The 27,984-nt window shown below is 37.4% G+C and overlaps 3 protein-coding genes across 5 annotated transcripts in view; all 3 read left to right on the top strand.

Annotated features, from left to right (window-relative positions):
* Nucleotides 1-1,681: 1,681 nt before the first annotated feature.
* Nucleotides 1,682-6,639, top strand: LOC148999962 (putative CCR4-associated factor 1 homolog 6). 2 transcript variants are annotated; one of them, XM_089140235.1, is made up of 2 exons: nt 1,682-1,814; nt 1,945-6,639. In XM_089140235.1, the coding sequence occupies exon 2, from the start codon at nt 2,088-2,090 to the stop codon at nt 2,910-2,912; it is 825 nt and encodes a 274-aa protein (XP_088996361.1). In that variant the 5' UTR covers nt 1,682-1,814; nt 1,945-2,087; the 3' UTR covers nt 2,913-6,639. The 2 variants fall into 2 exon arrangements, with proteins under 2 accessions (XP_088996361.1, XP_088996360.1); XM_089140234.1 differs by having other exon boundaries at nt 1,954-6,639.
* Nucleotides 6,640-10,529: 3,890 nt separating this feature from the next.
* Nucleotides 10,530-13,051, top strand: NIP6;1 (NOD26-like intrinsic protein 6;1). Of its 2 annotated transcripts, XM_089139787.1 has the most exons (6): nt 10,530-10,682; nt 10,764-11,138; nt 11,263-11,487; nt 11,571-11,765; nt 11,977-12,038; nt 12,779-13,051. In XM_089139787.1, exons 2-6 carry the CDS (start codon nt 10,908-10,910, stop codon nt 12,975-12,977), a joined length of 912 nt encoding a protein of 303 aa, XP_088995913.1. In that variant the 5' UTR covers nt 10,530-10,682; nt 10,764-10,907; the 3' UTR covers nt 12,978-13,051. The 2 variants fall into 2 exon arrangements, with proteins under 2 accessions (XP_088995913.1, XP_088995911.1); XM_089139785.1 differs by having other exon boundaries at nt 10,530-11,138.
* Nucleotides 13,052-18,382: 5,331 nt separating this feature from the next.
* Nucleotides 18,383-27,984, top strand: part of PKL (chromatin remodeling factor CHD3 (PICKLE)) — a 76,310-nt gene continuing 66,708 nt past the window's right edge. The window contains exon 1 of the mRNA XM_089139584.1: nt 18,383-18,701. The gene's annotated coding sequence lies outside the window, so the exon portion shown is untranslated. The remainder of the gene's footprint in view (nt 18,702-27,984) is intronic.

Here is a 27,984-nt window from a genome sequence, read left to right on the forward strand (position 1 = left end):
CAAAAGTGCGGGGCACGCTCGTTGGGTCGATAGAATTGAGGGGCATTGATAAACATAAAACAAACATAAGCTGATGGCCATTTCTCACGCTCACAACAGTCGGAAAAAAGTTGAACGAAAACCACATGGTTTTGCAAAAACCCTATTCTGTGCCGAATTGGACAAACTAGCATAGAAGCAAAAAAGTTCATTCTGTGCCGAATTGGCAAATTGGCATCGAACCATTGCTATATAGTCTTTTTTTTTTTTGGGGTGAGAAAAAGGGATTAAATTTAAAAATAGCCCCAATTACAAATTTATTTTAAAATAGAGATATTCCAGATCCCTTTAAATGTTGTTCTCAAGGTTTGTAATAGAAAGTTCTCAAGCCAATTAAGAATCAATCGTTCTTGGAAGTTGGTGATTGTTTTGTCTTAAAGCCATAATTTTCTTGTATCCACTCATTTTGTTTTTGCTTGGCTCTTAGCTTTGGATGCAAGTCCATCACTCCATATAAACTCAACTTGTGTCCCAACTTGGTTAGCATGTTCTAATCCCCTATGGATCCATGTAATATTGATTTGAGTGAGTTGTTGCATTTTAGTACTCTACGTATAGTTATAATTAATCCATCTTATAGTAATCTGTATATCCACCTTGTTCGGTTCTTCTTACCTGTTTGATTTCTATACAGAGTACGAGACAATTATTAGTGCATATCTCTGCTAATTAAATTTACTTGCTTTGTCTATATTAATATTAGATTTATTGATTGTTTGATTGCAAATTCATTAGGACCTTAATGAACTAATAACAAAAGTGGCATGAGTTTATTTGTATCAAAATTGTACTGCAGTAGATATCGTATTTAAACCGTTTTTCTACACCGATTTAATATCTAAACCCTGTACCGAACCGTTTTTGTAAATACTTAAACCGTACCGTATTGTGTAAATTCAGTATAATAAGGTTTTGATTTTCGGTATTCAAAGTTGGTACTGTATTGATTGACACCCTTATATAATGATCATATTATGGCTAGGGAGCTAAGATGACCCGACATTGCATGAGACGCCACTAGACCAGACCTAATACTTAATAAGCTGTAGCAAGTCCAACTTTTTAGACTGTTAGGCTGAACTAGGGCCAACTGTGATTGGTCCAACCTGTCTAATTGACATTCTTAGGCCAAAGCAACAAGCTAACAAGATACAATTCCACTCATCAACCTCCCTTATTGAGGTGGGTGTTGTGGTTATAGTCTCTCACGCAAGTTGAAGAAAGGAAAAGACTTATTTCTTATACCATGCTTCTATTCCTCCAACCCTTCCATTTGAATCAAACTTCCAAACACATTATTTTTTTTTGGGTTTCATATTTACACCACTGGAGGAACCAAGTTAGCATTTACCGACAAGAATGTAGAAATTGACTAGGTAAACTCAACTAAAGTTTTTAGGGAAAGATTTTGGAATGAAAACGAAGCAATGCATTTACCAAAGAGAAAGAATAGAAGGTATATTTTGTAATTTGAAACATTTGAAGGGTAGTAAGTGCAATTATATGTAACCACATGGATGTATTTATAATTATAATATCGGTTTTGTGTATTATGTATAAGATAATATATAAAATTGTAAATATATAAGTTTGTTGTAATAAAAATTATATTATATAAAACAGGAAAAGTCGAAGCCCTACAAATGCTTTGGTCGCATCTGTCGTCTCCTTTTCTCTTAATCACATTCTTCATCTCTCTTCTTGTAAGAAGAGCGAAGTTGTTGATCGGAATTTGGAAATCCTTAGGTCAAATCGAAGGATTTCTGTAATTTGAGGTAAGCCTTCAAAGATCTATGCTTAGACGTGATCTATTTTTTTCTATTCTTCTGTTATGATTCATGGATTTTGCCTTTCTTAGACGTGATCTATTTTTTTCGGATGATTTAGATTCTGTTTGTTTGGGAGGTTTTGCAGATCTGATTAAGGGAAAAAGGTTGGCGATAGATCGATCAAGAGTTTTGCTGGGGATTCATCCGCTTTATGGTTCATTTAGAGATCTGGGTTTGAAGGGATTACCATCTGTTTTGGTATCTTTGCTGTGAAAAGAAATGTCGATGCTACCACCTAAAGGCGATATTCATATTAGGGAGGTGTGGAACGATAACCTAGAAGCTGAGTTTGACCTGATTCGGGAGATTGTGGACGATTACCCTTACGTCGCTATGGATACAGAGTTTCCAGGAATTGTTCTTCGCCCGGTTGGGAATTTCAAGACCAGTGCTGACTATCATTATCAGACCTTGAAGGCTAACGTTGATATGCTTAAGCTTATCCAGCTAGGGCTAACATTTTCTGACGAGGAAGGGAACCTTCCTACCTGTGGGACGGACAAGTACTGCGTCTGGCAATTCAATTTCCGGGAGTTCAACGTTAGCGAAGATGTGTTTGCTAATGACTCGATTGAGCTCCTGCGACAGAGCGGGATTGATTTCAAGATGAATAACGAGAAAGGACTTGATGCACAAAGATTTGGCGAGCTCTTGATGGCTTCGGGAATTGTTTTGAATGACTACGTTCATTGGGTCACCTTCCACAGTGGCTACGATTTTGGGTACTTGCTCAAGCTCCTGACTTGCCAGAACCTCCCAGATACCCAGGCTGGCTTCTTCAACTTGATCAACATGTATTTCCCCACGGTATACGATATTAAGCATTTGATGAAGTTCTGCAACAGCCTACACGGTGGGTTGAACAAGCTTGCGGAGCTTTTGGAGGTAGAAAGATTTGGTATTTGCCACCAAGCAGGATCTGATAGTTTGCTCACTTCATGTACATTCAGGAAGTTGAAAGAAAATTTCTTTAATGGCTCAACCGAGAAATATGCCGGTGTCTTGTATGGTCTCGGTGTTGAAAATGGACAGAATACTCATTGACATGAAAAATTAAAATAAAAAAAATGAAAAAAAAAAAAAAACTTGTTTGTTTGATTAGTGGGTGTTAGATTCCCATCCCTCTATGTATACCTTTTGTTTAAGTTATAAATTTTCTTTTCTGCTGGTGCTCTTTAATTTCTTGAGTTGACATGGTTAAGTACAAGTTTGTGCTGTGGAATTGCAAACTCCTCTGTTTGGTATTACGTTGCAGCTCTGATTTTCATGACCGAATGCTACTAATGTTGTGGCGTTGCATGAGGACATGGCTGCCATATTAGTTTCTTTTCATGGTACAGTGCTCCTACTCTTCTAATTAAGACGTGGAGTTGACTTTCCTTAGGACCTTATCGAGCATGACAGGATAGTTTCTTCATATTATTGTAATGGGAGACCATAGAGTACTAGAGACTCTTAGATATTTCAAATAGGGAAAATAAAGTAGTGGTGGATAAAGATTAAGTAGATTTGAAACGCTAGACATGTTTTTGGTTCAATTTGCCAAAATATTATGTCACGGACTCTAGGTATGGAACTTTTTCCCCCCTTCACTGAATCCAATGTTCCTATTTCCTATTTGGTGGATTTGATCATGCTAAAATTGAATCATGGAGGCTCATTGATCAACAGAGCAGTGATGCATTTCTTTTACTCTCCTGTGGGTGGTTGCATTGATGTTAAATTGATAGTGAAGCTGTTTACTATCCTTTCTTTTGGGTTGAACTTATTGCGAACTTGAGTTATTGGCTTTTATAAGGTATTTCGCTTTGTTCTTCTATCTACCTCTTTTTGTTATATGAAGGATTCATCTTTCCGATCACTGAATAATTTTTCTAGTTTATGAATCTTGGTGTTATTGTTCTAGAGCTCTGACCAACGTTGGATGTGGGGATGTTTCGCTGATAACACTAGAAGCAGAAACAGACGCACATGCTGTGAGTCCCTCTTGTTGTCTCATTTTTTGTCAATAAACTGTAAATAGTCACTTTCTGCTGCTTTTGTTTCATTGTAACTCTCTGTGCTTACAACATGATAGATTCGTAGTGCTTTAAGTATTTTCTGGGAAAAGGAACTACGCCTGGAGTGAAATGACCAGCAAACCACTGGCCTTTGTATACACCAAGGGGGTGGGTGATGCAGTATCGCTTGACTGGTTGGACCAGCATGCTAGGCTTTTGGAGAGTCTTGCATAGAGAGGAATACCCTTCAATTACCTTGTGCACCTGCCAGGTGTCTGAATGCCTAATTGGAGACCTACTAGTCCATTTACATTTTCCTACCTATTTTACAGGATACCATTATCTTCCACTTTAACAGCTATTGTATTGTTTCTTTCCCTATATAACAGGATACCATTAAAGAAGGGATTCTTATCTCCCACTTATATAGTAACCCTCTAAACATGATGTTGCTTAGTTTTAATTTTTTTAGTTTGTTTTTACTTTTTGTCCTTTCCTTTATAGGAATGCATGGAATCTGATTTTCTCTCATATTTTTAGTTTGCTCTTTTATGCAATTATGCTAAATGTGATTACCTTACTAGCCAAAACATAAAGATTAAACGTCATTAGTCATTACCCTTTTCCCCATCTTTTATAGAGATACATTAAACATGATTGTGTGCAACATAAGTTCAATTTCAAGAAACAAGGCATTCATCCTCAATTGCAAGATGTGGAAGACCATTAGTGTGAATAAGAAGATGAAAAGGCAAAATTGGAAGTTGCAGGATATTTGAAAGCCAAAAATTGCATAAAAATATTGACTTGGAGAGTTGAGGTGAAACAGTCGAGAGTCTAGATCTTTATTACCTATTAAAAAGAGCAATAAGAAGTATCCTACATTATAGGGAGGAGGGAGGGGGAGGAGACTGGTAAGTCTCCAGTCTGATGCTGGACACATTGCTGATGCATAATGTAATTAAAGAGGATTCCTATTCAGCGTTGCTGGAGAGGATCCAAATTTAGCTTTGGAGGTCCTCCAACAAGGGTTGGAGTTAGTTAATTTATTTACTATTTGTTATTTCAGTATTTTATTGGTTTGGGTTACCTACAAAGGAGTAAGTTAGAGCTGTAATTTGACTTGTCCATTAATCTCAGTTTCATAGTCCAATGACGATACATGATATTTTTTCTCTAAGTACATGCTTGTAACCTGGAAATGGATAGATTGAATTGAATTGAAGCTGTGAATTTTAATTTTTGAGTGATTATGCAATTTGTTCTGCTTCCACTTCAAATTTCCCCTTCTCCCAATGGGTTCGCCATCAGGTGGTCTTTTTTTGCCTAGCTGTGTCCAGGTACAGGTACAATATGCAGTTACAGGTACACATTGAAGCACATGACTGGGTGGCATTCTTTCTCCAATATTTTTATTTTGCATTTGCTCGTGGCCTAGATTTTGTGTGTCTTTTATAAAACATTGGAGCTCAACAATTTGTCCTGCCATTAGGGGGTGACATAAATTGTATCAAACCGTTAGTACCGACTGAAATTAACTTGAAGACCAAAAACTGGACCAACCATTACCTTATGATTCTGTTTTGGTTTTAAAATAGTTCAGCTTTGTTTTGATATGGGCTGGAATGAGACCAGCCATTAAACTGAAATAATACGTGGTACAACATAATTTACCCCATTAAAATGCCTTATTAGATTTTGGTTCTGATTTTGATTCTATTTGTTCTCTCTCTAATTACCTCCCGGATTCTGTCTCTCTCTAACTCCTCCCCTAATTGGGTTGATTCCAATTTAGAATCGGTCTGCAGTCACGCTTATCCTGAGACTGGATCTAATCAGATCAATAAAAGCTTGATAAAGAGAATTTATTAAGGGAGTGCAATGACTTGACTTGATAAGTGATGTGTTTTGATTTCAATTTTAAAAACTGAAAATTCAATGGTTGATTTCAGTCCCAATGGTGGATGGTTTGATATTGTCTCTCAGCTGATTGAGAGTGCTATTGGACACGCCTACCTGTCAATACTGTAGAAGAATTCTGGATTTGATTTTATCTTATGGGAGTTCAATTAAAATTCATGGCCTTTCTGAACTTTTTGAGATCTATTTAGTTAAGTTGTTCCTTTTTGGCTTCTCAACTCTCATCATCATGTCTCATCTACAATTTAATAGGCATGTTCAAGAAAAGGCAATTGTTCCATTTTTAACTCTAGTTCTTTCACTCCTTTGTAATGGTTCAGAATTTCAGGTAAAATGGGTTCTGCCTAAAGTGGAAGCTTATCTTTTTGCATTGTCCATTGATGGTTTGTGTTTTAGCACATCTTTCCTTTCGAAGAAATATTTTTCCTGAAACTTCTTTTAGTTGGGCAACCATACTATCTTTAGAAGTAATGAATATTTTCTGCTGGTTCCTTACATGTGCATTTTGTTGGGACTGAATGGAAGTGTTTTCCCCACTTTTTTCCCTGATAATATTTTGGTATCAACAATGGTTGATTGGTGCGTACATATTTGATCCATGATGAGTTCAAATTGGAAGGAGAATCAGATCAGCTAGCAAGGTGTTTCAGATGTCAATTTTTATCCCTCTAAGACCAGCCAACCCTTTTTTTTTGGGTTTTATTTTATTATTGTTGGTTGAATTGCTCTGTTGATCACCTCTTTTCCTTCTGTTGCTTAATATGACTTTCTAGTAAACTTCTGCCTTTGTTTTAATAATAATTCTTTATTTAATTTCCTTAGATCATGAACTTGATGTTAAAGTTTTAAAACTTGAACCATATTTGGTTTGCGCCCCCCCCCCACCAACCCCAAAAAAAAAAAAAAAAAAAAGAGATAAAGAACCATATTTGGTTTCTCTAAATTCAGTAAATATTTATCATTTCTGAGAAATCTTATGACCTGATTCTCTTTTCTTTTAAGCTAGATTTGGTTTATCTGATTTGAGCAACAGTTTCACAAGGCAACAAGGATTCTTTTTCTTTTTCTTTTTCTTTTTTCCTTCTCTTCATTTCAATTAAATGCTGTTTAGTACTTAATTCTCAGTATGGTACCCTGAACCCGTGATTTGTATGTATAGAGGGAAAATTGCTTTTTCCTTTTTCCTGTAGAAGAGTGGGAATTGTTCAAGGCAAGGCTCAAGTTTATTTAGTTATTTATTTATTTACTTGTAATATGTTGAGATTATAAAAAATACTTGCAATATGACAGTTGTAGCTTACGTCTTGCAGTGTTGGCTCTCTTGGATCATATTAGTTGAAATGCAAATGTAGGTGTTGGCACTCCTCTAGGATGATATTAGTTGAAATGTGAATGGAGATCTACAGAGCAGTTGTTTCCAGAAAGGGATTTGCTTTCAGAGAGTCTCTGAAAGCAGATACTGTGATGGAGATCATATTAAGCTAAACCGTAGATGGTAGAGATACAGAGAAGTTGTTTCCAGAAAGGGATATTGCTTTGTGAGAGTTCCTGAAATCAGATACTCATGTTAGTTAAATTGTAAATGGAGATCTACAGAGCAGTTGTTTCCAGAATGGGATATTGTTTTTGAGAGTTTATACTGTGGTGGATTACTAGTTTCACAATGTTGACATTATATCTGGTCTTGGACTGTTTTATAAATTTGTAACCTATTAGTTTTTAAGGATTTTTGTTTTTGGGGAAGAGAGTTTGGGTTGGGTTTGGGGTTGTGGTGGGTGGAGTTGTGGATGGTGATCGTAGGAACTACAAAGCCTTGGTGATACAGGCCACAAAAATCTGGGTTCAAATTCGCAGCACTAGCTGCATGAGCTGCATATGGCCAGGATTGAGCATTTTGCATTTTTTTGGGGTTATGTGTAGGTATGGTTGAAAAAGTTTAGAAAAAATAAACATACGAAATGAGTGGTTGAGATGTTGACCTCGACCACTCATTCCATCATTACCTTACGCAACACTGAAGCTCTATACCAAAATTCATGTTTGCCTGCTTAGCTCACGAGTGTGATGACCCACAATCATCGCACACATTTCACTAGCCAAGAGCAGTGACTTTCTTTTCGATAATATATCTTCCTTGGTTCCTTGCACAGATGTTCAATCTCATGATGGCACCGGATACTAGGTTCTATCATTACATTACAAAGCCTTAAAGCTCGTGTCTGGATTGTCTTTTCCGTCGGCTATTGACCATGAATTACAAGGAAAAGCCCCCAAGGTGATGGGTTTTATATAATTTGGTCTTATTATTACATAATTTATGGAGTTTAGAGTGCTTTCCACAAAGGGAGCACTGGTCGTTACTCATTAGCATAATTTTTGGAGTTTTGAAGGTTCCATCAAGGGAGATGATCGACACAAAGGTTATGGAATTAGGTGCGTCTACGGTCTATGGATCAGAATTGGGTAACACGGTCTTACATGCAACTGACAGGGCTAAAGGTCCAGCACCGTTAACACCAAGCTGAGGATCTATCTAAACTTGGCGGCCATATTCATCACAAATCCTTGCAATGCTACATGTCGCAGCCAATGCTTGCTCAGCTTCTTTACTGTTGGGCCATTTTGCGCCAAGTCTATCGGCTTGGCCTAGTGAACCAACCCGTGGCTCAACCAGCAGTACACCAGATGAGACCAGCATAACAGATCTTGAGAAGATTGATCGACGAGGGTCACTTAGAGAAGCCATGTAAGGGCTGGCCTACAGTCCTCTTGCTGCCCATGCTTGTTTGGCCGAGGAGATCCTTATATGTCTACAAGGTGATGGCTTCTTACATATTAGAGGATATGTTGACCTTGTCCATGTTTGTATGGAGTTGTCCTAGGATGTCAAGCTTTACTATGGACAGGAGAAGATTAGAACGGAAACTTGTGCCTAGGATGTGTTAGATCATCAATAAGATTCATGCCCAAAAAAAAAAAAAAATGGAAGATCAGATGATTAATGAGACACCTGAGATATAAATGCTTCTCACTGCAGTTAATGGCAATGTTCATTTACTCAATTAATTTTACCTACTAAACTTTTCAATGCACAGTTACGTAGATAGCTAAAAATCCCTTCTGGTGTGGTGTTGGTCTTGAATTTGACTTAAGTTTCGGAGTCGTCTTGCACTCACTCTTTCATTATGAACAAATCTCAAACTAACAAACCTAGCTAATCATGGTCCATTTGAAGGGGTCAGATTTGGGCGCAACATTTGGCGCTGTCTGTGGTAACGAGCAGAATAAGCCTTTTTTCTAGCTTTTGTAGAATCTGTACCATCTTGATCTTCTTTTATTTTTTATCATTTTAGTAGGAAAATCAGAAATTCATCAGGCTTCACGCTCTGTTGAGCATGGAGCTGGCCTAAATACTTGGTCTAAGAAAATGTGTTCAAGAAGGATAATCTTCCTCTTAGGGACCCAACTCATGTGTGACAACAAAAACAACGCACACATAGATACGCTGCTGTCACCAGAGCATTTAGATCAAGAATTTTGGCCCAACAGCTCCAGAGAATCTGATGATCTTAGGCTTCTTTATTACAGAGAATGAATTTAATCTGCAAGGTCTGTTATAACAGTCTCAAAAAAAGATTTGGTTGTTTGATTGTTTGTCCAACAAGTTCTTTTGCTTTTGATTTGGTCTGGTTGCTGGACGTGGACGTTATTGGCAATCTGGCCTCCATTGATTCTTTTCTAAATCTTTGAAGATAACTTATTCCAATCGCTCTTTGGTAGAATTGGACTTACTTTGTTCCCATAGACGGTGCCAAATGATAGAAAAGATTTTTCTCTTCCTCTTCTAGGAAGTGATTCGGGTCCTTTCATAGGTTTCAGGTGATCTGGAAGGCTCCTTTCCAGCCTGACACTTAATCTGATGTGGATTGTATATGTGTGTGTTTTAGAAGATTCTAAGCCACATCATCAATGAGTATCTATCCAACTGTCTGCCCAGATGCCATCACCATTTTTGTATCTAACACTGAAGGGTGACTTAGAGTTTAAGCCAAAAAACTCAACATTATATTAAAGATATTACAACAATGAGTACATTAGTTATTCTCCTTCTTGATATAGATGCTGGATCTCTCTTAGAAAACATTTCCAATTATACGTATATAGATAGGTCTAAGGAAATATTTGTTTAAGCATGTGGTCAGTGGGTACAACTACTCAAATTCAATTTTTAATCTTGATCTGTCTCTCCTCAAATAAAAAAAAAGGGACCATTTGTATGGGGATTTTCCAAACCCCATGTTCATGAACATTTTCCTATGAATTTAATAATCTGAAAATATCTTAAGATTGGCAGGTTTGTCATTTTCTAGAGTAAGGTCACTGACACTGACTTACTTTAGACTGCATTGAACCTGGAGTCATAGCAGTTCGACTTCAGCACATTCTCAGCTCTGTGTTGAGATTTCGACTCTCCGTTTCGTTTTTGATCCACTTGTGAAATGAACAATCGAGATTTAAATCTTAGTTGAAATTTCGATATGGACCGTAGACAGCAGGTGCTGCGCATTGAATGGGCAGTATTCAAGTTCATTTCCATCATAACACTCCAAAAAATTATTGACATGAATTTTGTTCTCTCTCACTTCTCTCTCTCTTCCACCTCTCTTTTTATTTTAGACATGGGTAATGGTTGTTAAAAGTGATATAATCCATTATTGTGATCTGGCCTACCACTTGATGAAGGCACTGAGAAACTACAGAGTAGCTCTTACCAAAAATAAAAGTAAGCATTGGGTGGCAGAGACAGGAAACCATTATTCATATCTGGAGCTCATCAAGCAGGCCCGCTTCAAAAGTTGTGGGAGAAGAAGAAAAGCATCACTACACTCCAGTGGTATCCTCTGCATATTTCAATTCTAACCACACAACTCTTTTCCTAATGCCCATGATCACCTGTGTCACTTTGATCTTTCAGGATTCTCAAGTCAACACCTTACCTTTATGCAAAGCCTTAATGTATCTCCAATAATCATAGAAGGCAAGAAAGATAAAAGAGTAGAATAGCCCAAGTTTATTTCTGTAGTTTCTTTCTTCAGATCTCCTTGTTCTGGACTCAGAGATGGTTGACACAGAAGATATTCCATCAGCCCCTTCTACTCCTGTAACCCCAGGCACACCTGGGGCTCCTCTCTTTGGTGGATTCAGGTCAGAAAGAAGTGCATTTGGAAGAAAATCTTCCCTCCTTAGTAGCTGTAAGTGCTTCAGTGTAGAAGCATGGGCACTGGAAGAAGCCAACTTGGGTCCAATGGCTTGTTCATTGCCTCCCCCACCAGTCTCTCTCGCAAGAAAGGTACACATTCCTCTACTCAATAACTAATTACTCTGTCTTTAACAGATCAGAGACTGACCCATTCTTATTATGTCTTGATCTTTTTCTGGGTGGATTTTAAAACACAAATTAAATCAACGAAAAGGTGGGAGCAGAGTTCATAGGCACCCTTATACTCATCTTTGCTGGGACAGCCACTGGGATTGTAAACGAGAAAACAGAAGGCTCAGAAACACTTATTGGCCTAGCTGCCTCAACTGGTCTTGCTGTAATGACAGTTATACTCTCAACAGGGCATATCTCAGGAGCCCATCTCAACCCAGCAGTCACCATTGCCTTTGCAGCTCTCAAACACTTCCCATGGAAACAAGTGAGAGCAGTTTTTGTACCTCTCTTCATTGATTCTAATCTGTCTAAAACCATAACTCCTCCAGTGATCTCTACTTGGCATAGGTACCTGTATACATCGGAGCACAAGTGATGGCTTCAATCTGTGCTGCTTTTGCACTGAAGAGTATCTTCCACCCATTCATGAGTGGTGGAGTTACAGTTCCCTCAGGTAGTTACGGTCAGGCCTTTATTTTGGAGTTTATCATCTCCTTCAATCTCATGTTCGTTGTCACTGCAGTAGCCACCGACACAAGAGCTGTGAGTATTACTTTTTCTCTAGTTTAAATCAATAGAAAAATTCATTTGTAAAGGGAACACATGAGCTGTCTAGGGCAGTTTCTCCCATCTCCACTAAAGGGCCTTTTCCCTTTAGTTTGGATCTTCTGTTGGTTCCAAGTAAGTCAAGACATTGACACTTGACAGCATTCGGATTCTATGTGAACTCCCTCACTGTTGCTGGTCTTTGCAGGTTGGCGAGCTCGCGGGAATCGCGGTTGGAGCCACTGTCATGCTCAACATACTCATAGCAGGGTATATACTTACTTAGCTAGTGTAAATTTCCTATTTTACCATTGTAGCTTCATATCCAGGGTTTTAGTGGAATTAGAATCCAGGATTGTACTTGTACTTTCCTCACACCTTTCTATTTTACGTTTAAGAATCACATCCCCTCTGATGTGAACGATGTACATCTCTTTCTCATCACAAAATAGTAGTGGGGCTCACTTCTAAATATTAATAAAAAAATTAGATATAAAAATCTTGGTGAGTCCTATATGGGTTCCTGTGCTATTTGGTTCAACAGCGTTGGGGAACACATTGTCCTCTCTGACGGGAACCTGATCCGGACTCTTATGATTTAGTAGTGGGGCCCACTTATAAATATTGATAAAAAAAAAATCAAATGTAAAAATCTCAGTGAATCCTATATGGGTCTCCCTGCCATGGAATACATTGTTATCTGTGACCGGGAGCTGATCCAACTCTTATGTTTAGTAGGGGGAGCTACCTCTTGCCCATCTTAACAATTCTCAAAGATGAGCCCTTCTCTAAATATGTGGTGAAGAGATATATAGGAAGTACAGTCCTCTAGCCACTAAGGTAGAATGTTTGGATTTGGTTTTATACCCAGTTTTGTCAAGTGCGATCATACCCAGTCATGTGTTTTAATTTTTCACTGTCATACCTAGGAATAGGAATATTTTCTTTTTTTTCTTGAGCACGTTTCACTTATTGAATGACTCCATCAATGCTGTGTACAATGTTAATAGAAGGAGCACTGGAGCATCTATGAATCCAGTAAGAACTCTTGGTCCAGCCATAGCTGCTAACAACTACAAAGCCATCTGGATCTACCTCACTGCACCTATCCTTGGTGCACTTAGTGGAGCTGGAGTTTACACTCTTGTTAAACTTCCAGAAGAAGACGATGCACAGAAGCCTTCGGCAGTTGGGAGCCTGAGAAGATGATACATACAACTCCTCCACCAGAAATAAAGTAATCGATTAAGCTTTCAAGGAAAATACTTTTTTAAGTATCCCAAGAAGAAAAGAAAACCAATGGAGTTGGTAGATGCTGGTTCATGGGTTCTTGTTCGCCTGCCATGAAAGGAAAAACAGAAGAAAGTGATGGTACAGAAGCTGAGGAGTTGACTCATGTCTTCTTGCCTCGGAGACGATTATGTACCTTCCTCAGTTGAATGTATGTAAATTGTTCAGTAGATCTGATTGTCCAGTGGACCTGCTATGAAATGATAGAATAAAGGAAGTGATAAGTTTCTTTTTATTTTTTTTATTTCTTTCCTTTGGGCTTTTCTCTCCTTCTGAAACAACTAAGAACTTCGGAGTTAGTGCTAAATTTTTAAATATGGTAGTTTGGGTATTCCTGTATGTCAATGTAAGAAATAAACAAGTCTAACATGCATGTGAGTCGATAATGAACTGATCAGTCAAGAGTTATCTCAGAAGATTTGTCGGCATCAATCTGGTATTCTTATAATCTACAAGTAATTACTGTTTTTCTTGCTATTTTGGTGTTTCTTCAATTAATTTCTACCTTCACGGTTAGTTAAGCCTAAAGGGAGAAAACAAATCTTTAATTATCTCTCTAACTAGAGCAATACCATGACAATTTCATGTCATCTTTCTATTAGAATCAATTGTTTAGGGAAGTGAATGAAAAACTTGCAATAGATTGGAAGGTTGGCAAAGTAAGTTGTTGTCACATGCTGGTAAAGAGGTCCTAATTAAGTCTGTTGCTCTCACTAGCCATATTTATGCAGCCTCTCATTTTAAACTATCAGCCTCTTATCATGATAAATTGCGGAAAACTATTACTCATTTCTACCGGGATGGTGCAGAAAAAAAGTATAACACATATTGGGCATCTTGGAATAGGATGTATAGGGCTAAGGAAAATGGGGGCTTAGGATTTGGGACCCTAAACTTCATAATATGGCTTTGTTGGGTAAACTTGCTTGGAGAATTTGGAAGGATCCATCCACACATTGGGCCAATTTTTATAAATAAATTTACTTCCCTTGTCCTAATTTTTTGGAAGCTCGGTTGGGGTCTCCCCCTTTTGGGCATGTAGAAGTATTATTGAAGGAAGGAAGGTGCTTACCTCAGGATAAATGTGGTTGGTTGGCACAGGTGAAAAGATTAGAATTTGGGATGATAACTAGATCCCTCATAGCCTTGGCTTTAAAGTGATACATAAAACCTTTAGAAGTGATAGAGTGACTTGGGTTTTAGATTTAATTGATCCTTTGAGTTCGAGTATGGAAAGAAGAACTTAGTACTGCTGAATGTTTTCATGGGGAGGATGCTCAAGCCATCCTAAAAATTAAGTTGGCTCTGTTTCCTAGAGAGAATAAACAAATTTGGGGTGCCGCTCAAAATGGGGAATACTCTTCCAAATCGGCCAATCATTTTCTATACTCTCTTGTAGATAAAGAAGCTTCTCAAATCAAGGAATCAGTCTCTCAACCTCAGCAAATCCCCAAAACTATCTAGAAGGCTATTTGGAAGTGTAAGGTAGTTTACAAAATTCAAACATTTCTTCGAAGAGCACTTGCAAGTGGGTTGGCTACAACAATTGAGCTTAGAAAGAGGAATATTCTAGTTGATTCATGTTGTCAGAGGTGTGGGAATGCAGAGGAGACAATTAACATGTTTATTAGATTGTGAAGTAGCTTGAGCAACATGGTTTTGTTTTGAATTGGGCTTTGTTGCCCCCTTCAATCAATGTTTCTCTCGCTAGTTTTATCGATGCATGGGAGAAGGTAGGTGCTGATAACGTGAGCAAGAGGAGGATCTCGAGTGTGACAAATTTTCTTTTTGTTGGTCAATTTGGCAGGCTAGGAACAAGTTTATCTTTGAAGGAGTTTAGAGGTCTCCATTGAAGATCGTTGATGATGTTGTTAGAATGTTTAATGACTTTACTAATACAAATATGGGAGAGCACGTAGCTTTAAGGTTCATCCTAGGCAAATTGATATAAATTCAGCAACTAACATTGTGTGGACTCCCCCTTCGTGTGGTAATGTGAATGTTGATTCTTGTGGTAATGTGAATGTTGATGCAACTCTCAAAAACTCAAAAGGAGGGGTTGGAATCATTGTTAGAGATCACCAAGGAGGTTTTATTGCTGTTGTTTTTTGCCTATTTGTTTCTCACATGTCGTAGAGGGTGAAGCTTTTGATGTACGTGGAGGATTGTAGGTGGCCTTAGCTGAAGGGTTGGATTCAGTTATGATAGACAGTGACTATTTGGCTTTAGTTTAAATGCTTTATGTTGAACAACAAGTGCTATTTGAATTTGAGCACATTGTGGAGGATACCGTTCACCTCTCTTCTTATTTTGTTTCCTGCTCTTTTTGTTTTATTCCCAAAGGATGTAACTTTGTTGCCCATTCTTTAGCTCGGAAAGCTATTCCCTTAGTAGGGAGGTGGGAATTTTAGAACTTTGTAATAAAATTTTGAATCCATGCGCTTTTCCTGCCCTTATGAATGAAATTTTAGTTAACAAAAAAAAAAAAGAAAAAAAATTGGTTGTTGTCACACCCCACCTTGGGCATGCCGAGTCAACCCACAAAACCTAGTATTCCTATCCACATATTCCGCACTAGATCAACAACTACAATACCATAACTATACTATTAATAGTATTAAATCACATGCATAAACGAGAAATAATATGATGTTTGTATAATGAAAAATTTAAAGATTGCTTACCTAATTGAGAGTTCGATATTCAAGTTAGAAGAAAAATTATTAGAGACACCCAAATGTTTAATTAAGAGTATCCATTATGGAAAGTGAAAAGAAAGCATTTGAAGAAAAATTATTAGAGACACCCAAATGTTTAATTAAGAGTATCCATTATGGAAAGTGAAAAGAAATAATAAATGCTTTTATTAAAAAAAAAAAAAAAAAAAGGGAATAATAAATGCCTCCAACCTAGCCTATGTGCTTGCCCACGCTATTACATCGAATGTGATTCATATAAGCATGAATGACCACAAAACAAGGCATCATGTAATGGCACAAAAGGCTAATTAGTACTCTCCAACACCTGACTCATAAAGTGGAAAAGCCTCCTTTACGAAAGCCATCTCAAGACTTGCACCATCATCTAAAAATAAATATTTTTCATGGGTGAGTTCCATTGAACCCATGAGGGGAACACAAACACATCCATAATGCATGAATCATTATTCCCTACATGCCACACACAATGCATATAGAATGTTGTAAGTCTATAACTACTATGTCACACTTTGATTCTCGATTCATTCCTCTTTGGGTTGGTCCTCATTCATAATTTTATTGACTGGGTGCTTTAGGGTAAGGTCACCACTCCTCACCACAACTGGGATTGCTGGGTACTTTAGTCCACATCATCTCTCATCATTCTCAAATTCATCTCGAAAAGTAAAATGCATGACTGGAGGTCTAGGACTAACGTGTGTGTTGGGAATTATCTAGCCACACATAGGTCATCAAATCATCAAGTCCCCTATAGCATACCTCAAGTCCTCTATTGTGTTGGTATGGCATTAATGGTATATGGGTGTTACTTTGTGTCCCCTTAGAAATTTTCTCTATTATTTGGTGCCTACAAGTAACCCAACCCCATTCCATATGTTGTCCAACCTCAATACCCTTGTTGGTAGGGTGGCAACACTTTATGAATCAACCTGATAATGAAAATGGGAATGGAGTTCAGACATGAGGGATCTCATGGAATTCCTTTGCTCTTACAATCTAATCCTCCATAAGAGTGAAGATGTCATGCTCCAAGCCAATGACTTAGTTATACAAAAGTGGCACCAGAGGTATTCAGAGGGCAGTTATGTGTTATCGCATGGAGAAATTGATGAAGGAAATCTTGGGTGAGGCACATCAATCATGTTATTGGTAGTTGGTAAACCCTAAAAGCAAAAATATGTAATGGAATTTAAAGGAAAGCACTTTTTTGTGGAACGACAAGAAGAATGATGTAGATGATCATGTAGTAATTGCGACACATGCTAGTGTTTAAAGGCTATCACACAACCTCTAGAGGGACTCTTGCAATCACTATTGGTGTCTGGCCAATTGAAAGTAGGATAACATTACCCATGGAATTTGTTACATGTTTACCATGGACTAGCAAAGGTATGGACATAATACTAGTGATTGTGGATCAAATAACCAAAGCAATCCATTTCATTCCTATGAAGATAATCCCTTTGTTGATTCTTGCTTCATGGTTTCCAATTCTTGGTGTAACATGAATTTATGCTGTTGACCGGCCAATTATGTGCTCGAATGTTTGTCAACTTTTATGTTATTCATTATACATAAAGGATTAAGACACAGTAAAGTGTGAAAAGAGTTAGGGACTTTATCTATCTTGTTTACTCAGTTGTGTAATAAGATTCTAAACACTAAAAATGTTAGATGAATGGAGCATACTTGTCATGGCAACATTTGGATTTCCAAGCACCTATCTTTTACTGTGTTTGTTAATGTTGCTTTAGTTTTTTGGGTATCCTCAAACAATCTTGATTTGCCTAAATAACACAACAACTCCAAAATGGAGAAGTACGATGATTTTGATTTACAAATATAAAGGTGATATTCAAAGTTGCAATCATTATAAGTGATTTTATGAAACTTGGGACTTTGGTAGATTCATGGAAATATAAAAGGTTAGAATTAGTGTACTTCACCAAATATATAAGTTTTAATCCGGAGGGGTGGCTCAGTTGGCAAAAGACCAACACCTCCACATAGGAGGTCAGAGTTTGAATCCCCTCGGGGATTCGCCCCGCCTATATTAATTATATAAAAGCTCACATGAAGAAGTAGTCGTGGTGCGTGCAAGCTGGCCTTAAAAAAATATATAAGTTTAAAAATATGTTTTACTTTGATAACCATATTAACTCCAATTATACGCGAATAATATGCAGTAAATAGAAAAAAAGAAAAGAAAAAAAAGAAAGGCTGAAAAGGAAAAAATTAAGGCCGGTTTGGTAACATGAATCCAGGGATTTAAAATTAAATGAGACTTCAAATCTATAGATTTCAAATCTACGGATGCATGGTTCAAAAAATTAATTGAAAAAGATTAAGGCCGGTTTGGTAACATGAATCCAGGGATTTATAATTAAATGAGACTTCAAATCTTAGATTTCAAATCTACGGATGCATGGTTCAAAAAGTTAATTGTTGGGTTAGCCTCAAATCTATTGAAGTTCATAAAGTTCGGTTGAGTTACTCCCAGTGATTCTACAAATTTCATCAATTTTATACTTATAGTGGAATCTATGGATTTCATAATCTGAAAATGTTTTTCAACAAAATGGGTATAAATCTCTAATTCATTAATCCCGGATTTGAAATCTGTGGAGTCAATAAGAACCAATCAGGCCCTTAAAAAAGATCGAAACTTTTTCCCTTTTTTTCCCCTATTCTTTATCAAATGACATTTCAACCCTAGGCGCGGAAGTGATCTCTGTGACGCTCTTATTCATCTTCTCTCTCTCCGGTGACATGGTCCGTCGAAACCAATTTGTTTCAGTGGTTCATCTCATCTCAATCTTCTTCGTCTAGGCGTCTGTTGGTGGTGGGATTGCGAGAAGCAGAGTAATTAAGTCTCGGCGTCTGCTGTTCCTCTTCCGCCATTTCTTTTCCATCTAAACTTCTGGTTGGTTAAATTCTTCTTCTTTTCGTTTTATATTTGAAATTTATCGAATGGACTTTTCTACTTGTAGGGATTCTTCTGTAGTTCTATACTTCTATGTCCACATTTCTTTTTCAATTGATGGAATCCTCCTTTTTGAAAATAAACAATATTGTCTTTAGCGTGTTCGTGTGCAATAAAAACAGAGAACTAGCATAATACTTTGTTCTGTTTATGATCGAAACTTCCTTTTAGTCCATAACCAGATAGACGCTGACACAACTACTTATAGTTATCTGTGGAACTTCATTTGGTAATTGAATTCCATGCCATCTGTTTCTTTCTCAACCCATCTAGGTTTTTTTTTCATCCAAAGTTTCCTCTACACCGTAGACATCCCAAACCCAGCCCATTTGAACTTGTTAAAACCCCAAAAACCCTTCCCCAATCCATCACAAAACACGGGGGTTATTGCTATGAGTGAAAGAATTGAACCATAATCGGTTCCATCATCCTCTGTTACGTCAGATTCGAAGGAGGATCTCCATATGGTCTTTATTGACCTAGAAAAAGCCTATGATGTAGTTCAAAGGGAGTTAATTTAGCATTTTCTAGAGAAGAGAAATGTTTTATGTGGACATAATTAATGGCATGTGTGATCATGAGGGTGACAAGAGTAATTAGAATTCCCAATTACAGTTGGGTTACACGTCTTACACCAAAATCAGTTTTAAGCCCCTGTTGGTTTGTGCTTATCATGGATGATTTAACTAGAGACATTCAGGATGGCATACCTTGGTGTATGCTTTCAGTTGATGAAATTATTTTGGTGGAAAGAGTTATGCACATCTACCTTGGAATCAAAATGTTTTAAACTAAGTAGAACAAAGATGGAGTATATGTTGTATTATTCTGGTTGCACAAGGATGGATACTTAAGTGGTAAATCTTGATGAGAGTGAGATTCTGCAAAGTGGTTTTTTGGGTGTCCTTGCTCAATCATGAATTAACTAGCTGATATAGATGAGATTGCATCATAGATAATTAAAATAGGATGGATAAGTGGAGACGTGCATCAGGAGTATTGTATGTGTGGCGTAATCCTTTAAAACATAAAGGTAAGTTTTATAGGATAGTCACACAATTGGATATGATGTACAGTGCAAGATGTTGGTTAGCTAAGTAGCAATATATAGATGAACTCTGTGTAGGGGACATGATAATGCTAAGGATGATTGGCTAAGTGGGAAGGCTAGAGTAGGAGTGATGCAATATAAGCTATGAGAAAGTTAGTTTAGGTGGCACGATTGTGTTCAATAGAGCTTAGGATGCTTTAGTTCGGAGAAGTGATTTTATTTAGATTCAAGGAACTAAAAGAGCTAGGGGCATGCTTGAAATGATTTTAGGAGAGGTGGTGAGAAAAGACATGTGTAGCTTAGTCCTTGTATTAAATATGATCTCAGGTAGAGCTGATTGGAGGGCAATGATCCGTGTAGCAAACTCCATTTAGTTGGGATAAGGCTGATTTGTTGATGTATTGCTTATATGCAACGTGGTATCTATGCTATAACAACAACAAAGTCAGCCTTATCCCAACTAAATGGAGTTGGCTACATGGGTCTAAACAAGGACCTAAACAAGAAGGGCACTGAGGTGTGAAAAGAGGGATGGCAAATGAGATAAGAAATGGAAAATGATGAAGAAAATATGTAAAATAAATAAAAAAGATGAAAGATGGAAGTAAGAGGAAAGAGCTAAGGCTCAGTCCACCAAGTCAAGAGAATCTCAGCTAAATGTGGTATGCTACATGGATCCTTGTCCTTCAATAGGCTCTATCTTTTCAGTTATTTAGGTAAGAAATAGGCTTTATTTGAGGTCATATTTGGCATTAGACCTAGATTATGCATATCCTTCCTCCCAATTTCTTGTGGTCATCTACGACTTCCCATAGCTCCTTAATTGGAATCGTATTACTTTGGGGCATCTGCCATTGTTAAGCATGTCCCACTCCGCCTTTGTTGACTCTCTCATAGTTTGTTATTGATTGAAGCAACTCCCAAGTTTGCTCCAGTATGTTCATTCCTTGCTTATCGTTCTCAAAATTTTGAGCACATTCATCTTAATATTCTCATCTCTGCTACACATAGCTTCTTAATATGACACTTTTTAACTACTAAACATTCTACCCCGTACGTCATAGCTAGTTGTATCACAGTTTTGTATAGCTTTCCTTTGAGCTTTGAAGGAATGTATCCATCGCAGAGCATCCCAGATGCATTTATCCACTCCATCCAGCCCACTTCGATTCTCTGTTAAACAGCATTTTTGATGCTATTTATGATTTAGCCCAGATATCTGAAGTGGTCACTTTGAAGTAACTCTTTCCTCAATTTTCACCATGTCCTGTATCCTTCAAAGTAGGGCTAAAATTATACACCATATATATTGTCTAAGTTTGCCACTGAACATGTATGTATCCTTTTTCTTTTCCATCTTCTCTCTCTCTCTTCCGACTGATTAGGTCAATATGATTGTGAGTTTCAATTCTGAAACACTGCGTGGGAGGGTAGACCAGACGACCCATTTGCATACTTGTTTATAAACAATGATATCTGTAGTTGCTTTTGTTTCTTTAACCTACTTATTGGAGAATGCCTCCATTTGATTCTTGAATAAAGTCGAATAATGCTCATGAGAGTATTATGTTTGTGTGATTCCCCATTATTCATTTCTATAAAGCATATTTTTGATGAAGTGGGTGGTGAGTTTTTAATGTTTTCCTTTGGGAGATTTGTTTCTTAAACCATGTGGAAGGTCTGATTGTGTTTCTTTGTTTGGATGAATATGACTGGATCCTACAGTAACTACTTCTATCTTATTCTGTTTAAATGCTCATAGTGTATAAGATGAAGGGTGCACAAACATGTCTTTTGTCTTGGTTTTTGTGGTATTGATGGTTTGTCCTATAAGAATGGGGAAGTGTTGGTTTTCATCTTTATAATTGAGGCATTGTTGTTGCTTGTGCATTATGGCACTTGCTTCCAATCCCTTGGAATCTAAAATTCGTGGCACTTTCTCCGGTTTGCTTTTGCATTTTGAGATCTTGACTATTGTTTTATAGTTCTCTAACTGGAGAACGTTATTTAAATTTTATGCGACATTTTTCATATATGGTTTAGAAACAGAATTGATTCCGTCAGGTGCATACTGAATGCTGATCTTTGAAAATTTTCGGTTCCAGAGTTGTTATTGAAACACTGTTACCATATGCCAATCCTACTTTTGGAAATCATGGAATCAAGAAAATCAATTATACCTGGGATCAGTGGAATGGTTTCTTCTTGTGTTTGCACAGGCAAACACTTGGAATTTTTTAACTGGTTGATTCGGTGCTTAGGCAATGGTGGTGCTCGACATGGACCCTAGCAAAGTCAATGCACAAGGGGCAAGTAGAAATATAGGTGTTATTTTTTGGGTGGTACCAAGAGAATGTTTATCAAGAATACATTAAAATAATCACTAATAGGTTTTATACATTAATTTTTTCTGTTTTAAAAAATAAAATATGAGAAGCATACCTAGAGACCTAATTTCAGGCTATGACAATAGATGTGAAGCTGTTGAGCTTCTTTTCCAACTCTGTCATGGAGTGCTTGAGCACAGATTCTTTGAGAATAGCTTCATCTCTCTTTCGTGTGATCTAGATGAGTTTGTGGGGGAGTTCGGTGATGGCTAGCTTCCACTATTCTTCCATGGTAGAGTTAGATGATGAAACTGATGATGACGAGTGACGACGTTTTGGGGCTTTTCTTTGTAAAGTTGACATCGTTGGAGGTAGATTCTAATCGTTCTTGGTGAAGGATGATTTTAGTTCGGTAGTGGTAGAAGCATTTTGTGTTGTTCTTCGTCTTGAGGGAAAGAGAATGGATGGAATTTTAAAAGCTACACTTTTCTTTTCTTACTTTATAATAAGATATAGATGGGAGAAAGGAAGATGGAAGGATTATGAACCGATAAAGAAAGTGAATTATAAATCAATATTTTCTTTTAGATAGCCCAAGTCATTAATTACTCTAATCGATGCATGGAAACTTTGGAAGACAAATAAGATCTAAATTCATTTGTAAAGATTTTCATATATTTTTTTCCTAAATTGATGAGAGATTTTTGGGAAAAGGAGAGAGAAGCCTTGGGTTGATGTATCCAGGTTGGAACCCCCCCCCCCCCCCCCCCCAAAAAAAAAAAAAAAAAAAAAAAAAAAAAGGGGCCCAAGCCCGATTGTGAGTCAGGGAGGCTGAATCCATCCCAGGGGTAGAAGGGTCAATTCCTACCCTTGGATCAAGCTATAATGAAGAGCAAAATCAAATAATTTAGTTTATTTTGAAGTCTTGAGAGTCAAGTTATTTGTTTTGACGTTGCAATTGGAAAGACTTATAGGGTTGTGTTAATATAGGAAAAACATTGTTTCCTATTTAAGAAGTCCTATTTTTTAAGGAAAACTTAAATTAGGAAGAGTTATTTCCTTTCGGGTCTAGTTTGTTTGTTATCTAATTAGCATTAGGTGACTTAAGTGAGATCACAGATCGCATAGTAATTAGATACCTTTTCTAGAGTCCAAGTTAGTTTGTGATGAGACCCTAATAGTTAGTGTCAGGGTAACCCAGTATGAGTCTTAAGTCTGAGTCCTTTGTTTTAGGCTATAAATAGCCTTTCTAGTGTAAGTTATTTGCAGTCTGGATTAATTAATTGATTTGAGTTTGAGAATTTGGCTTTGGGAAAGTCGTGGGATTCCTGTTGGAACCCTATGGCTGGAATAGAGTGCTTTTGTTTCTAGTTTTGATATTCCTTCATCATCATTTTCAAGCTCATCTGCAGAATTCCAGCAAGCTTACCTCAATTCAAGTAAGTTAAGAAAGCTCACCCCATCCCCTACAGCTGCAGCCATTCGCCAACCCAAACCCTAACCACAGTAGCTCCTTTCCCCTTCTTCTTCCTCCCCACGTTTTCAGTCCTAACCCCACTAGGATTCCCTAATCCCCAGCCCCAAAACACACCTTTGTGCCTTCTATAGGATTGCCAAAGCCTATAGAACCTAGTCCTAATCTTAAAACCCCCTAAGCAGCCCTGATTCTGGTGTCCAGAATTTCTGCATTTCATCTTCTTCCTTGAGAAGAGTTGCAGAATTTTGAAGTTTCCAAGAAAACGTTAACCCTTCCAAACTTAATCCCCTTTCTATAAAACAGTTTCTATCTTACAGATTGGCAGTATTACTAATTCTGAATCACAGAAACAGCAACCCTAGTCCCTTTCCCCTCCCAACCGAAACCCTAAATTTGCCCTTAAATTCAAATTCAGCTTTGAATTTTGAAATTTAGCAAAATTCAGACCTGTTTCACAAACCCAGCAGCCTTATAAAACCCTGAAACCCTAAGCCAAAGCCCCCAGAAACCCTAGTTGAGTGCTAGTTCCATTCTAGACGATCCTAGAAGATTAACCCTAAACCTAGGTTAACATCATGGGTTTAAGATAAAACTTTTTTTTTAGAATACAAAGAGTTAGATTGGTTAAGAATTGATTGGAGAGAAAGAAGGGAGTAACTATTCTTTAAGAATATGAAGAGTGGGTTTATATAATTATTAAAGAAAAAGAAAAAAAATTTAAGAATTAAAAAAAAGGTAAGAATAGTACAAAGACCACATAAAGTGAAGAGATATTGGTTCCTATTTTCAAGGCTTTGCCAAATGAATCTATTAATATTATTTAGTAATTAAAATTTATTAGTTAATTATGAAATATAATTATTAGAGCAAATTATACAGCACACGCTATATTTGGGGCAAAACTCTTGACCACCAACTATTGCCTCATAAATTATATGGCACCCACATTCAAAATTACAAGTTACCCACAGTTACATATTCAGTTAAGTGGAGGTGTAAAATGGCCAAAATACGCTTAATTGCATTCAACTCATTTAAAATTTGAAATTATGGTATAATGACCAATCTACCCCCATTTTAATTCTCTCACAGCCAACCCTTAGGTGGGTGAAGGAATTCTCCCTTCACCCATCTTCTACCTACACCTCATCGGACCACCACTGCTGGAAACCACCCCAACCCTCCCTTGCCGGCGACCACTGCATCCCAAAAAGTCGAATGCCTCTCTACTCTTGAAAAGCTTGAAGTCATCGGTAACAACAATAGTGACACAATATATCAAGTCTGCCACAAGCAAACCTCCGCCATCTACACACTCAAACTCGTTCATGTTGATTGCGACACCACTGTCCGTCGCCAAATGTTTCGTGAGATTGAAATCCTCCACCGTTCGAATTCCCCTTTCATAGTCAAATGTCACAAAATCCTCAAAAAACCGTCTTGCAACATCACGATAGTCATGGAGTACATGGATGCTGGTACACTTGATACTCTGTCAAAATCTCATGGAACCCTCTTTGAAATCTCACTTTCCGCCATTAGTTGACAACTGCTTAATGGTCATCACTATCTACAATTCTACACTCTTAGAAAATCGTCCACAAAGACATCAAACCTGCAAATTTGCTTGTGAATCAGAAAATGGAGGTAAAAATTGCAGATCTTGGGGTCAGCAAGAGAATTTGAGCATTCAAGGGGAAAACTTGTCTCCGGCACTGCCAACAATTCAAACCCTAAATCGACGGTTTCAAGATTGTTCACAAATCCGTTATGGGTTGAAGTTTTTGCAGTTCTATTGAAGTGATTGATAATGAACATGAGAAGATTGCTGGAATTGTTCACGATCAGATTGGGAGCAATCATGGTGACTGGTTTTATCTTGGCTACAATGTTCTATCATCTCGATAATTCGCCGATGGGAATTCAAGAACTTTGCGATGTTGATGATTTTCTACACCTGCGCAGATGCACTCTCTGTTTTCCTACAAGACCGGTACAAGGAACCCAATTCAAGTGCCAAGATGAATTCGTTTTCATTGTTGTTGAACTATCTGTTGATTTCAACTGCTGTTTATGCATTCTTCATCGACTTTAGGTCAGGGTGGTAGTTTGTAAGTTCTCTTTTTTGAGTATTATCTCAAAGCAGTTTGCTGCTGGCAGTTTTCATTCATGAGTTTTTCATTGTTTTCGTGAATCCAATTGTATATACTTGGATCTAGTTTCTGGAAAGTTCAATTATGAAGAAATTGTGCAATTTGTTTGAACTGTCGCCTGATTCGGGGAATAATCCATCGATCAGGGGAAGGAAGACATTGTACAGGATCAATGTCTTGCCCTGGATTCTCCATTTTCTGTGCCATACCTTGAAATGGAAACAAGCCATGAATCGAACATCTTTGTAGAAAAATATGAAGCACACAAATGAATGCCAAATCATAGATCCATAATTAATTCCAATAGAAAATTTGTTAGGGAGGCATTGTGGGAGTTAGAGAAGGGGAAGGGGAGTCAAGTCGATGATTCAGGGTGAAGGCACAGGGACATTAAAGTAATTTTACAGCCCAAAGGGCATTTAGGTAATTTACATTTCAAATTTTAAATGAGTTGAATGCAAGTAAGGGTATTTTGGTCATTCTACACCTCCACTTAATCGGATATGTAACTGTGGGTAACTTGTAATTTTGACTGTGGGTGCCATGTAATTTATGAGGCAATAGTGGGTGCTCAAGAGTTCGCCCCAAATATAGCGGGTCGCTGTGTAATTTGCTCAAATTATTGTTTATTATTTTAAAACAAAAGGTATAATTAACATTAATTTAATTCATACTTATTAAATGTAAAATGTAAAAAGTACATTTTTGGACATCATTTAATCATGTATATTAAGTGAATGAGTTAGGGGTTTTTATGGAAGAAAATGTAGCCATTTCCCTTTAGTTTGTGCTTTTATTCAATTCATTCATATCTTTCTCAGAGATTTCGTTTGTTGTTGGAGTGATTAGCCCTAATTTTTGGCAAATGGTTATGGGAATGGAGAAAGAGGACATCGAGTAGAGAGGGAGGGAATTGGTCATGACTTTAATGAGTGTGGTGTGTCCCGCTTGGGAGAGCAGCTTAGACCTCCACCTCTAAATCCTATTGTCAAGACGGTCAAGGAGACATGAGAAAGCAGCTTGTTTGGATTTGCCAAAAAAGAGAGGGAGGCAAGCTGAGTTATCAGGTCTTGATTATCTAGTAGTCGAACTCCCAACAGACGACGTAACGTGCGTGAATGCCTAGATGCTATATTTCTGCTGAACACAATTCCTAATTTTGAGTTCTTTATCTTTTGACCTAGGGTCTTTGCCGTAATCACACTGAACTCTCTGTCTCGCTCTCTCTAATCACACTGAATTCTCTCTATTTATTATTATGTATATATACACACATAACTAGTGGGTCATAATCTGTTAAGGAGTCATATAACAAAATTCGGTTGAAACTTATTTTGGGAACCTTGAAATGAAAAGCTAGGGGACCAAAAAAAATCCTACGTTTCGATCGAAACAGTCAAAATTTCGTCAAAACATGTCGAAACCTCGAAACCTGTTGAAACTTGTCGAAACCTGGTTCAACCCTTCATGAGAAAAAAATAAATCCCAAATTTCGTGGGAAACATGAGAAATTTTGTGGAAACCTGAGACTTTTTCCTGCAAGTTTCGTAGCTTCCCCAAATTTTTAATTTTTTTTTTGTTTCTTTCATGTTTCCCCAAATACCATGACAAATACCCCCTCCATCAAGACTTCCCTATCCAATTGCGTATTCCCTCAGATTGGTTATCTTAGGCATGTTGATGACCAGACTTATAAAGTTGCAGTTGTCGATTACCTTGACAACCATAGGCATAAAATATCATGGGATGTCTATGTTCGTTGGTTGGAGGAGAGGATGTTACAGGCATTGTACTACTCAGCTCACAGGATGGATCCACCGAGGCACTCCTCTTGGCACTGAGTTGTACTTTCCTTTTATTGTCAATTACTTTGTATTGATGTTTTGAAGTTAGAAATTATATATTGAATGTTATGTACTTAAGTAGTTAAGTTTATAGTCTACTTCTTGGACAACTCTACATTGAATGACATATCTAGATTGATTGTTTTAGCAAAATGCATGTGCCATCATGTTCTTTATTCTCTAATTAGCTTAAATGCAGAGTCCCACCCTAAAATACTCCCTAAAACCTATTAAAACCTGTATGAAAAAGTCCTAAGTTTCCTCAAAATTTCCCAGTTTCTTACCTAGGTTTCCCATTTTCACCTGGTCGAAACTTGAGTTTCCCTCGAATTTTTTTCTATGAATGAAGTTTTTTTAAGTTGCCAAAATTG

Source organism: Hakea prostrata, chromosome 11 (genome assembly GCF_041222555.1).
Source record: "Hakea prostrata isolate BN-2017 chromosome 11, UWA_Hpros_2, whole genome shotgun sequence".
NCBI classification, from domain to species: Eukaryota; Viridiplantae; Streptophyta; class Magnoliopsida; order Proteales; family Proteaceae; genus Hakea; species Hakea prostrata.

Excerpts from the sequence above, each read along its gene's own strand:
- LOC148999962 (XM_089140235.1), top strand. The coding sequence starts at position 2,088 with ATGTCGATGCTACCACCTAAAGGCGATATTCATATTAGGGAGGTGTGG.